Consider the following 14,236-nt stretch of genomic DNA (forward strand, 5'->3'; position numbering starts at 1 on the left):
AATGCACAGTAATGCTGTAATGTCATTAGTCTGTAGGTCACAGTTGCTTGGGTTTTTACTGCAGTCTGTAAAATAGATTTATTGGTGCCAATGCCTGGTATTACTGGGGGATAGTGAGAACCCATAATTTAAATTAAAGCAGTGGTTCCCAACCTTTTTTTGACCAAGGTCCACTCTCCATCATTACTACCAAAAGGGGTGGGATGGGTTAACTCTGCAGAAAGGAGCAGAAATTAAATAAATAAAGAGGAAGGAGGTTTGCAGACCGAATTTTTGTTTTCACGGCCCACTGCAGGGCCGTGGCCCACAGATTGAGAACCACTAAATTAAAGTGATCTTTATCAAATATAATTTGCTTATCTCCTAGGTTTTCAACTCTGCTGGCCAGTGGCCCAGGAATATTATGTGAGGCAGTCTTCTTTCATCCTGCACATTACTGTCTTTCGATATGCGTTTGACCAGTCCAATAAACATATTAGATGACAATAATTAACACACAAGTTGAAGTAAAACATTTTTAGAAGTGTAGGTCACTTTGCTTTTCAACTATAATTGCATTCATACCCAAATCCTGAAATCAGACTGGAGCTGCTAGTTAGGGACATTGGCTGTTCTCTTACTCTGTGCCCTTTTAGTGTAACTGGATTAACTGAAGTAAATTAATATAAAGCATTATACATATAGTATTCAGAGATCATGTTGGAACAGGCATTATTAAATTTGCTGATAGTTTTGTATTTCTGATAAACATTTCCCACAGTATAGCATCTGGTAGATACGGTTGTGTGAATCAGCACCCCAAAGGGTACTGAAATTAATAAGACAATTGCCAACTGCTTTTTAAACTTTTCTTCACTGTAACCAGTTTATGAATATAGCAAACTGTATCTATTTTGTACTGAGAATAACGCTTCCAATTTAACATTCATTTGATAGTCTTTTCTAACGATTGATTTAATTGAGGGTTTATTAAATGTGTATTACTTGCAACCAAAGTATGGAGCTTTTCAGCTTTTTTTTCCAAAATGGCTTCTGAGCATGGGAAGATAGAAAGCAGTTTGGAAGTTAGCTTTTAGGACCATCTACAGTGATTAAGTGAGGAGATACCAGTATGTCTGTTTTTAGTAATTACATTTCCAACAGTTGTGTTGGGTCTTAATTGCGAAAATTAGAGAGTTTTAAAATGCTGTTGGTCAGCTATTTAAAACAATTGGAAAATTTTCTAATTACCCCAAGTTATTGGTATGCATACTTAGAAGATTTTGGAAGAGCTTGTTGTTTACTGAAGGAATAATTGTAACTCACTTTGATACTGTACTATAAAAGCCAGTTTTCATTGGAAACCAGACAGATAAGAGTTTTACAGTCTGTTCACATTTTCTGACATAACCTTATTTGTATTTAGTATTTTAATCACTTATACACTGCTAAATTAAAAGGTTTGATGAGGAAAAAATGACACACATTTTCCTTGTGAGATTTGAAAAAAAGAACATGCCAAGGTATTAACTTGTTTAGGCTAGTATTACGTTGCAGTCTTCTAGCTGCTTTGTAGCATTACATCTAGTGGCTAGTTAATCTGTAACAATGTATCGGTAATGCTTACTGTTTCTTTTAAAAATACCACTTGTCTGTTTTCATTACACTCTGCTTGGCTTGTTCCCTTTATTGTGAGAACATATAATTAATTAGAAATATCTACTATATTTCCCTTGTATTACATATTTTATTAAAGCCTTGTTTCTTCAGAATCAGAAGCAAGGTGCTACCACTAGATGGCAATACTACATTATATTTTATCCTTTTTTGGAGATGTTTCATATTTGGCCTAGATTTTTACAGGCTGTAATGAACTCTCTGACAACATTTCTGTTTTATGTGACTAACATTTGTGCAAAGCTGGTGTATCTGGTGTAGTGTGTTGACTGTTGGGTTATGACTATTGCAGACCAATATTCAAATTCCCAATCTGCAATGGTAACCCATTGGATGGCCTCGGAGAACCCTGCCAGCATTATTCCATGTGTAGGTTCCTTTACAATCACCATAAGTTGGGCTTGAAGGCACAAAATAATTGACAACCACAATCTCAACCCCCCCCCCCCCCAATTTTGAGGAAATTGAAAAGTTTGGCCTGAACATTCATTTTGAGTTTATTAGCATTAACATTAGCTAATGGTCAATATGTGTAGCAATAGATTAAATGCAGTGAGTTCAAAAACCGGTTTGCTCAGTAGTACCATGCATGGAAGCCGTGAAACTCCTGTGCAGATTTCTGCACTTGCTGGGCTGTATTATGTGACTATAGTGATCACTGAAAAAACTATTGTTGCCTTAAGCTGAGACATTTTGTAGCGCTGTTGAGGCCGAGAGAAGGCATTGGTAGCATAAGCCTTCATAGACTTACGTTTCTTTTTATCAGATGCATGGAGAGAAGTGCCTACAACTTGTAGTGATGAATGAGCAAGTGGCATGTGTGAATAGAAATGCAACATTTGTGAGTGTGGTGGTGGGGGTGACAAGTTCTCAATGCTAACAGTGGCCATTTGAAGACGAAGGCCGAAAGTAGAGATATTGCCTCAAGTCAAGGTAAGTGGATAACCATATTAATGTTGCAAGAAGTTACTGGAACACAGTGTGATGCTGCCTAGAAACCAGAAAAGTGATGTGATAAACCGGCCAAGAAAGCCTTATGAGGCTGAGTATAATATGTGCAATGTACTAGATCATTTTAAAAGAGGGTTTCTGTTCATTAGGGCAAATATATATATGACATTTTTACATCAAGGACAATTTGAACAGTTTTTTAAAGATTGTATGGGTAGCAACTCATTAAAAAGAACAAACCAGAAAAATATAACTGCTTGTATGCTTATCTGCATGGCAACCATGGTCTCCAAATCATACTCAATTATAAATATGGCATAATATTTATAGACATCTGAGCATAATTAATCTCTTTTTTTGCATGGGGAAAAAAACCAACTGAAATGTTACAGCTTGCTGATGTTCTACTCTCTGATAGACAAAAATTCACTACTGATAAGACCCTGAGGAATTTTAGCTTCTTTCAACCTTTCTTTAACTAGGTGCTCAAATATCCTAGGCACTCCAGAACTGGAATATGAAGAAAAAAAAGTTCATGGATCAGATTGGACTCTCAAGAGAAAAATAGGAGCAGGTAGTAGTGGGTCTCCGTAATATGAGTTTCTGTAAGCACATCAGGGAGAGCCAGCATAGTGCAGTTTTGTGTTGGTCCACAACTCTAGAGACCAAAGTTTGAATCTCCACTCAATCATGGAAGCCCACTTGGTGACCTTGGAGAAGTCATAATTTCTCAGCTTCAGATAAAAATAAAGGCAACCTCCTCGAGAACACATCACCACCATAAAACCACATAACAAAGGGCGTTAGGAAATTAGGAATGATGGAACAATGAATCTGGACTTTTCAAACTGAACCAGAGCATCCACGTTCATCTGGCAAGTATCTAGCAATATGACATATTTTGAGAGGAATGGGATCTCATCTGCATCTCTCTCAACTAGGTATCAGTCAAGTTTACATGACCTTTCAAGAAAAATGGTTTCAGATGGGTTCCCACAAAATATCTGATAAATGACAACAATCTAAATTATATTTCCAAGAATTTTGAGAGATCAGCTGGAGCTGGGTTTGTTCAAAAATATTCTGAAAACCTGAAAACTTGAAGTATCATGATTTATGGATCTAGCACTTGAGCTGCAAAGCAAAACAAACATTCTCAAGAGTCCATGTTGCAATATGTGCTAAAAACCCAAACCAAACCCACCACCTTGTAGAAGTTGAGCATGCCTTATCTGGAATACTGAAATCCTCCCAAAATTGCCCACCTAGATGGCAGATAATGACACCTTTGCTTTCTGATGGTTTAGTGTACTCAAACTTATGCACAAAATTATTAAACACATTGTGTATAAAATTACCATCAGCATATACATTTAAGGTGTATATGAAATAGACATTTTATGTTTAGATATGGGTCCCACCTCCAAGATACCTCTTAATGTGTGTATATGCAAATACATGTATTCCAAAATTCAAAACACTTATGATCCTAAGCATTTCCGTTAAGGATACTCAACCTGTACATGCTATGAAGGCATAAGAATTCAGCAATGTCACTTCATTCTCATTTTCTTTTAAAATATAATATGTGACTCGGTGTACATTAGCAAAGTAAAAATACCAAAATATCCAGTTCATTCTATGTAGTCCTCAAAGAGACAATAACGTTAGTACAGGTTGATGCTTCTTGCTTCGCATTGTAACTTGTGTATTTGTACTTTATCATATAAGAATTTAGAAGATGAGAATTGCTTTCCATTATACTAGTATTTCTCAAAACTCCAGATGTTTTGGACTTCAGCTCCCATAATTCCTAACAGCTGGTAAGCTGACTAGGATTTTTGGGAGCTTAAGTCCAACACATGGAGGAGCAGAGTTTGCACTAAAGGCTTGGCATAGTCTGAGGCTGTATTCTGCCACTAGTTTCCTCCCAATTTGAAATTGCCCACTTAGTAGATTTCAATATGTGAAAGCACATCCATATATATGAATACACACATAAAAGAAAAGCAATAACTTGGCTTTCAATTGTCTAATTTTCAGTAAGAAGGTAAATTGGAGAAGGTCTACATAGTCTAGCCTTGTCACTGTTAGGTTGAAGTGGATATAAACAGAACGATAAATAATAAATCATACAATTCACAAAGCCAAATTTTCTAAGCCAAATTTGTTCTGCACACTCCTTGATGCCTATAAAACTCAGTTCTTTGCCACAACATATTGTAAATTCTTAAAAAAATACTTCCTTATAAAAGTAGACATTTATAGGTATAGACTTAGCCCTGACCATTTCAATAAATTGCTCAGTCTCATAAAGTGAGATTCAAGATAAGTACACTCCATCTAGCAGACATTCCAATTACCTGTCATTCCAAGGGAAATAGAAAGCAAGGCACTTTTCGTTTGCCACTTCATTTGAGAAATCTTAGTATTTTTTCCCATCTTGCTTTTGTAAACAGTTGGTAGAACCTACACATAGGAACATGCATTCTTAGTTGTGATACATGTATTTCTAGCAGATAAAAGATAAAACTCTTGCAGATTGGGTTCATCCTTCCCACTTGCTCTAGGTAACAGGCAGGAAAAAGAAGGACCTTCTAGCAACAGGCCTTCTAGGGAGTCAAAGAACCAAGTGCTCCAAAGAATAACTATCTTGATTTATTAATATGGAAACACAAGAACTGCCCAGAAAGTCAATCAAGAAGGGGAAAGGGTCAGCCTGCTCCCCGTGAGGGAGAACTACATACATTGCAACATAATTTCAACGCATTTTCACAACAGCATCCATAGTGGATCAAGAGATTCATTCCTTATCTGCTGAGAATAGATGTATCACAGGTAAGAACCATTGTTCCTTCTCCCAGCAGATGAGGAACCCCTTGCAGATTGGGAGTTATCAGAGCCTCCTTGATTAAGGAGGGCATTGCTAACAATCCAAAGACCTAGAATTTAACCACTTTTTACAGGATACTCCTACCAAAGGCAGTTTCAGCAGATTCAAAGATTTTAAGTTTATAGTGTTTGATGAATGTATAGGATGACTTTCCCATGGTCACCCTACAGATTCCCGTTAGTGAGACAGAGGTGGCAGTGCTTCAAGTACAATGTACGATAGCACCGGGGGGGGGGGGGAGGGGGGACTCCCAGAATTTTATAACATGAGACCATGCACACTCTGATCCATCTATTCAAGGTGGAGATAGGGACCTTCTTACTCTTAGAAAGTAGCTGCAAGGGGATTAATAGCATGTTTGATGTCTGAAAGTTGTAAATCCAGATGGTCTGGCACATACCCAATGGGTGCCAGATCTTTTGATGATTGAGGACAGAAAGACAGAAAAATAACCTCCTAAATTCTGTCATGGTGTTGAACCATGTCTCTAATGCCAGCATTACTGAGTGTGATCTGCAGATAGAGTTCTTTAAGATGATGGTGGTCAAGGCTCAAATGACAGAATCACCAAAGTCTTCAGAATAGTACGAAGGTTGCAGGATGGAAAACTGCACTGTAGAAAGGGCAAGGTTGGTCAGAGCTTTAAGGAATCAAAGCATTTAGGGGTAAAAAGAGATCGTGGGTGTAAGGTAAACTACCTCTTGACTGTTAAGGTGACTGTTCTCGCTCTCCGGGAGATCCTATGTCGCTTATGGGAAAGACTCCACAGCCTACCTGGCAAAAGTGGGAGGAGCAAACCCAATCTGCAAACCCAGTCTTCCCTTCACGGCTGGGAAATGTTGAATTAACATGCCTTCAGAAATAATATAAGAATATTAGTCTAAATTGTTGATTATTCTGAAGTTCAAAAAAAATCTACATAGAATGATTTAAATTATTCTTGAAATTCTGATTTTTCATTCATTCCTGATGCTAAACATTTCATTTTATGTAAAATCTATAAAAGTATTTTAGATAATCCTTAGTTGAGTTTTTATGTATATATACATATACACACACACATTTATATACACTGTAGCTGAAGAACAATGCCATTTACCAGTATTGACACAATACAATAAATGCATAGTTAAATCCAAAGCAGAAGCTGATTTTGTAGGTAAGAAAGACTGCAACAGCAACACTGACAAGTGAAACGTATAAGATGGTTTATCCACGTAATTTTCAAAGAAAGAAATTGCAGTCTTAAAGTGCAATTACTGTTGTGCAGTCATGTCAGGCCATGGATAAGATCTGATGAAGTTCAAAGCAGAAACAAATGAATGCTGTTCATGATTCAAAGAGGGGAAGTGAGCAACAGTTCTCAGGCATTCAAGTGCATCAAGAAAATACATGTCTTTTTTATTTTGTCTGAAAAGATGCCCGTCCCTCCGTCATTCCCCTGTATCAAAAAATCCTGTACAGCCCTGATTGTAAAGTAATTTCACTTTAAACTTCTAGCTGTGAATGCTCACGTGTGGCAAAGTACAAACAGGTAATATAATGGTCAAAGCAAATGCCCAGGAAATCCTTGCTGGTGCTCCGCTTTCCAATGATCCTTGTTTACTTTCTCTTGGGGCACACTGAATTAAGGGCATTTGGTAGGAGGTGGCTCTCTTTTCTGGTCTGTCTGGACTGGATCCATCACTAGGCCTCTGCCCATTATACAGCAAGTATCTTTCCTTGGCATCTTGTTCCATTTTAAAGAGCTCATACTCTGTATGAGGGAGCCGGATCCCCAGAGCAATGCAGCCGTTGGTGTGAGTTACATCTTGCTGCACCCCTACTTGCCAGGATCCTTCTGCCCCGCACTCATTTCCATTGAACACATTCAGTAGGGAGGCTGTTGCTATGTCCATGGGAGTAACCTTCATATGATTGACTGTAAAAAAGAAGAAAAATAAAAAGCAAATGAATTGTGCTCTGGCGCGGGCTTCTCTTTATGGTAGGGTGAACTATTCTAGTTAAAGTATCCTCAACAGATTAACATTTCTGTTACCACAGTTTTAGGTATTTTCTAGATTATTTGTTTAGCCAACCTCCCAGAACAAGGATGCAAGGCTGCTTCATCAAAAGGTGAAAACATACAGAATATTACCAGGATAAAGCAACATTAAAACACTAGTAAATTAAAAACATTGTAAAATTACATCCTCATGGAATCCAAATGATTAAAGGCCTTTCTTTCAACAGCCTGTCAATTGTTGATGGTATGTCAGAATAAACAGGTCTATGGTTATTAGCAGATGGACAATAGAGAAGGGGCACATTTAGCCTCACTTGGAAAAGGAATGCCACATTTGGTAGCAGCCTGAAATGAAGCCTCTTGTGAGATTTCACAACCTTTGAGGATGCCTGCCATCGATGCAGGCGAAACATCAGGAGAGAATACTTCTGGAACATGGCCATACAGCCCGAAAACTTGCAACCCATATACTTTGACATGAATTTAGAAATATCCAATATCCTATGAAGAAATTGCAACAAGGTAGTTTCACACGGCTGTAACTGGCTGCTATAAAAAAATCCACAAGTTGCAGTTTCCAATCACTTTTTCACAGTAACCTCCAAATATGAATAACCACAGGAACCAGGATGCTATCCAACCAAGACATACCTTACAATGAAGACCAGAATTGCGTAATGTTGAACTAGGACTCTAGGGGTTTGTTAATAACCACCGCCAAGTTGTCGTCAACTTGTGGCAACACCATGAATGAGAAATTTCCAAATCACCCTGTTATCAACAAACCTGTTCAGGTTTTGCGGACTCAGGGCTGTGGCTTCCTTGACTGAACCTATCCACCAGTAGGTAATACAATGTTCCTCTACTATCTTTTCAAACATTATTATCTCCTCTATGAGTCACATCTTTTCATGATAAGCCCAAACACAATCGTCTCAGTTTGGTTATCTTGCCTTTTCCAGGAGACCAGAGTTAAAAAACCTGCTCAGCCATGGAAACCCATGGGGTAAACTTGGGCAAGTCACACTCTCTCATCCTGAAATGAAGCCAATAGCTACCTTGATGTCCGCAACCTAAACCTTTTCAAGAAACCTCTAGGTCATTATAAAGCAGAGTAAATGAGGAGGTACATAACAACAAAACTCACCATGGCAAGATCAGAGATTTTAAGGAGTAAGTGCAATTTCCACACTACTTTGGCAAACACATTTCTGGCCACTGCTGAAATCTAGGCCTGTAAATTGAAGCCTGAAGCCTATCATATGCTGAAACTGCAAACCTAAATATTTGTAACAGACTGTATAATCTATCCAGCATTCTCTGAGTCTTTATTCGCTGATTTACTTTTTTACAGACTAGAAACATCACTTTATCGAATTTTCATTCTTTCATAGTCTATTACTTATCTCAGACATGGGTTTAAAATGAAAATGAACAGAGTTGTGTCTTTTCAAGATATTGGCTCCCCAAAATCCAGGCCACCTCTCCCAGGTATTTCATGTGGAGGACAAGTCAGAAATTTGAGGGAACCCATTGTCTCCCAGCACCACTTTGTGAGTTCACCCGTGCAGGAATGACCAGATGTTAAATGATGCTTCAATGTCCTATCCCAGAGCAGCAGTCCAGAAATATATTACCGAATGACTTTGTTTTCTGCAATTATGCTACAATGTGAAAGAAAGCCCAGAAATTATTTCAAGTGTAATTATTGTGTGTCAAATATGGGCATCTGTTCAACACCAACTTTACATTTTGGGACTACAACTCTCCAAATCTCACAGTCATTGATCATGCTGGCTGGAGGATTATTAAAGGTGCAGTCAAAAATAGAAAAGCCCTGATTAGTCCATTGAACACTTATTGTCTGACCACAAAAAGCCAAGAACATCCTCATCCCCCCCCCCCCTTTCCCGGTTTTTAATACATTAGGTTTTGTGAACTTATAATTTTTGCGTTTTGTTAAGAACATCAGAGGTGCACACATGGCTCTCCGCTACATGTGGTTTTCTGGCATGCATTTCAGCAGAGTTTGAATCAAACACATGAATGGGTTGGCTTTTATGAGGCGGAGAGTTCTGTGCAAAATTGAAAATCCCTCATCTGTAAGCAATCAGTGGAATGGAGGGATGGGCCTCATTTCTCATGCATACAGTTTAGGAAGTGGCATCAAAGGTGAGGCCACACTGCAATCTGCTTTAATTTAGGGACAAGCACCAGTGCCCTGAATATCCACTCTACTGTTTGCCCCAAATGACAGCATTTAATGGAAGCAGCACTTTAAGGAGGTGGCAAAGATAGCCATCGGGGCAGAACTTTTCAGAAAGAAACTGGGCCAGATCAAACATATGGCTTTCGAACAAAGTGCCAATCAAAGATATCCACAACTGCTATTTCTTCAGAAAGAAAGTGATAGCATTAAGCAAGCTCTATAAAAATGTGATTAAGGTAATAAGCTATTTAGCTCTCATTGAGCAGGCATAACCACTGGAGCTATGTGATTGAAGCTATCAGAAAATCAGCAACTGAACTGATGGAGAAGGAGATCTAAACTGATAAGTTATGATTATTGCTCTACACATAGAACTCTGGCACTTGTATATTATGAAGAAACCAGCAATGCAGCACTAGTTATCGTGCAATTAGAGATGAATGTGTAGAAATCTAGAATGAGGCATTTGGGTCTAGATGTTTGGCTTTTGTATCGTTAAGGATTTTGCCTCTGAATTTCAGTAAGGCCTTCGACAAGGTCCCCCATGACCTTCTGGGAAACAAACTAATCAAATGTGGATTAGGCAAAACTATGGTTAGCTGGATCTGTAAATGGTTAGGTTAACGAGCCCAGAGGGTGGTCACCAATGCTTCCTCTTCATCCTGGAAAGAAGTGATGAGTGGAGTGTCGCAGGGTTCTGTCCTGGGCCCATCTTTATTAATGACTTAGATGAAGAGTTAGAAGGTATGATCATCAAGTTTGCAGACAACACCAAATTGGGAGGGATAGCCAATCCTTCAGAAGGCAGGAGCTGAATTCAAAATGATCTTAACAGTTTAGAGCAGTGGTTCTCAACCTGTGTTCCCCAGGTGTTTTGGCCTACAACTCCCAGAAATCCCAGCTGGTTTACCAGCTGTTAGGATTTCTGGGAGTTGAAGGTCAAAACATCTGGGGACCTACAGGTTGAGAATTACTAGATTAGAGAGATGGGGCAAAAATAACAAAGTTCAACAGGGACAAATGCAAGATACAGTAGTCTCCTTATCCAACATAAATGGGCCGGCAGAAAGTTGGATAAGCGAAAATGTTATATAAGAAGGAGGGATTAAGGAAAAGCCTACTAAATGTCAAATTACATTATGATTTTACAACTTAAACACCAAAACATCATGTTTTACAACAAATAGACAGAAAAAGCAGTTCAATACACAGTAATGTTATGTAGTAATTACTGTATTTACTGTATAAATATCACAATGTACTGAAACAGCTGTGAATCTGGGCGGGGGGCAGACTGCGTTGGATAATACAGAACATTGGATGAGTGAAGACTGGATAAGCAAGACTCTACCATACTCCACTTAGGCAGAAAAAAAGAAACACAAAAGAGAAGTCATATGGTGAAGGGAGCAAGATTGTTTTCTGCTGCCCTGGACACTAGGACACAGAACAATGGTTTCAAACTACAGGAAAGGAGAATCCACCTGAACATGAGGAAGAACTTCCTAAGAGTGAGAGCTGTTCAGAAATGGAACTCTCTGCCCTGGGATGTGGTGGAGGCTCCTTCTTTGGAGGTTTTGAAACAGAGGGTGGATGGCTATCTGTCAGGGGTGCTTTGAATGCTATTTTCCTACTACTTGGCAGGGGATTGGACTGGATGGCCCACGAGCTCTCTTCCAACTCTATGATTCTAAGGTAAATTGCCAGTTAACAATATTTCATTTTCCTTTTTGAAACCTTTCAATTCTTTAAGAAACAAACTTGCATCTAACTGTCATCATTTTTTTAAAGTTATATATGTGTAAGAAATTTTATTGAGTGTAAACGTCTTGGGACCAATACTCTGGGAATATTCAACTTAACTGATTCACTATTCTTGGATCCGTGGCACTTAGTCCTACCACATATTTTGAAAGAATGTCAATTGTGCTGTGAATGTTCTCACCAAAAAGACAGTTATTCAGGTTTAATACAATTAGTTTTCAAGAAGATACAGGAAAGAATAGTCCATTAATGCACAAAAGAAATTGATTACTAAAATGTTTCTTTTTCAGCTTCCCAGTCTCAGGCAAGACTGCAAATAAAACCAAGTTGGTTTTTGTGGCAATATTAAAATAGAGACGATGCTATAAAAATGCACTCAAGTTTAATTTAAAAATTGTCCTATATCCAGGATATAAAGCTGTGTTTTTCACACATACTTGCCTACAAAGCTAATGAAATAACCAGTTCCAAATGGAAACCGAAACCCCCCAGAAAATGTCAATTCCATTACCATTGTATATTATTGTTGCTTTTGGGGCTCCATGTGCACAACTTCCTGAACAACAGGTAATCTATAAATTCCAGGACTTGGATAAAACAGTTCTAATTTATATCAACCAAGTTCTGATGTTTAGGAGAGTGACTAGATTCAGTGTAAAAGTTCTTTACATCATTTTAGCGTTGACTCTCATCTGAACTGGACAGGGCTCCACAGAAAGTACAAACTAAGGAAGGTTCTCAACCTGTGGGTTCCCAGATATTTTGGCCTCCAACTCCCAGAAATCCTAACAGTTGGTAAACTGGCTGTCATTTCTGGGAGTTGTAGGCCAAAACACCTGGGGACCCACAGGTTGAGAAACACTGAACTAAGGGCTGGCTCTATTTTAGATTTAGGTGGCATGACTTAATGTTTAACAGACCCCCTAGTGAGACTCCCTAGCATGTCATTAGCAATATTTCTTTGCTTATTTGTTTCATTTTGTGTGCCACTTTTCTCTCAGAGTGGAACCCCATACAACTCCCAGAGGAAGTCCTTTAATTCTTTTTAGGAATGTGTTTTGTAAGATTTTATTCTATTTCACAATGATAAACATACTTTCACGATCTGTGCTTCGAGCTATGCTGCCAGTCAACTGATCATGAAGGCAGGAATGCCTTTATGTTAGTGAAGATAAGCCAACATTTGAAATTTCATCATGGTGTCATCTGATAGGAAATCAGAAGCAAAGGCTCTTTGTTCTTCAGCTCCACAAGCATTTGGTGTTCTTCCACCCCCACCCCGCTTTTATAAACAAACTCTCTGCTGCCTTGCCCTACAGCCACAACAATATTTTATTTTACAATTGCCATGTGCATAAAAATATAGCTGAACCATTTCTAGAGTTCTGTATAAAAGCAAAGAAGTAATGTTTACCCTATTGAAATATGTCTACAGCATAAAGAAATTACCTTTAAAAACAAATTCTGTTCCACCCATAACTCGCGATGAATGAACTCCTCTGCTGTAACGGCCTTTGGCATAGATAGTAAAAGTGGGGTGCTTGCAGATTGGGTCAGAGTAGTGATAATAGTGACCTTCCCAAGTGTTGTTGTTGTCATGGAAGATGAAGTGCCTGGTAAGGAAGAGCACTTCAGGGCGCACTTCACAGCGTTGGCTCACCCATTCACCATGTAATCCAATAGTCAAATCGCCCTTTGGAGGTAAAATTGGAGGGTGGTGTTCATCTGACCGATAGATGATCCTGCACGCTATGCATGAGCGGTCATGGTTCTGAAATACAACCAACAGAAATATGTAAAGTTGGTAGAATCCTGTTAAGGTACACAATCTTTTCACAATACTAACGAATCATATTTCCTTACTATAGAGTCTACATTGAGATATGACAAGAATTCAAAGAACACAACTAGTTTTGCATATCTAATAGGTGAATAAACCTTTTCTGAACACCAGCCCTTCAATGTACATTACACCATGGCATAAACATAAAAGAAAGCTTTTTAAATGTTCAAATATTTATATAGATTTAAAAAATACTAATACAAATAAAGTGACACTTGGGTTACCTGAGCTCTTGAAAGTAACTGAAAGAGAACTATTATCTCCATATGTGTGAACAGCATGGGAGTTATCTTGTTTGTTTCAAAATACCTATTGAACGTAAAAAATGCCCCATTTTGATTGTCTTGCATGAGTTCTTCAAAGCCCTTCATAAAATAACATGGTTGGCTTTTCTCCTTTTTCAGTGCTATGTAGGTCATCTCCTATTTCAATATTGCTTTAATTGCAAAGAAACTTATGGGGCACTAAAATCTTTAGTAGGAAGTAACTGCCACATCCTAGCTACTAAATCCAAGACATTAAATGATAATGGTATGAAATGAGCAAACAAGGAACATTCAGTACAGTAAGAACCCTGTATCCATAGGAAAGCATACCATACATATACCATAGAATTGTCTGGAGGATGTAGCTTATTGCTAGAAAGACCACTCCCCTACCCCATAGGTAAACAAAACTATGGATAGGGATTCTGTAGTTACATGGATCTTAAATATAATTTGTTCTGCAGTAGTAAGACTTCTTATTTTTGATCTGTTATTGTGAGATGTTCTCAAAGTAAAATTGTGTTTTTAAAAACAATCTAAATACAACTTTATATTCTGGTACTTTCTACATATCTTCTTTTATTGGCATTCTTTTATTTCTTGCCAGTAAGACTCCTGTAGCTGTGGATTTGAGTTATATGATCGGCAC

The 14,236-nt window shown here is 38.2% G+C and overlaps 1 protein-coding gene across 1 annotated transcript in view; it reads right to left on the reverse strand.

Moving 5' to 3' along the window:
* Positions 1-3,706: 3,706 nt before the first annotated feature.
* Positions 3,707-14,236, reverse strand: part of APCDD1 (APC down-regulated 1) — a 42,248-nt gene continuing 31,718 nt past the window's right edge. The window contains exons 4-5 of the mRNA XM_060775033.2: positions 12,928-13,249; positions 3,707-7,421 (exon numbers count right to left, since the gene is read on the reverse strand). Coding sequence (XP_060631016.2) covers positions 6,997-7,421; positions 12,928-13,249 — 747 coding nt within the window. The 3' untranslated portion in view covers positions 3,707-6,996. The remainder of the gene's footprint in view (positions 7,422-12,927; positions 13,250-14,236) is intronic.

This window comes from Anolis sagrei, chromosome 4 (genome assembly GCF_037176765.1).
Source record: "Anolis sagrei isolate rAnoSag1 chromosome 4, rAnoSag1.mat, whole genome shotgun sequence".
NCBI classification, from domain to species: Eukaryota; Metazoa; Chordata; class Lepidosauria; order Squamata; family Dactyloidae; genus Anolis; species Anolis sagrei.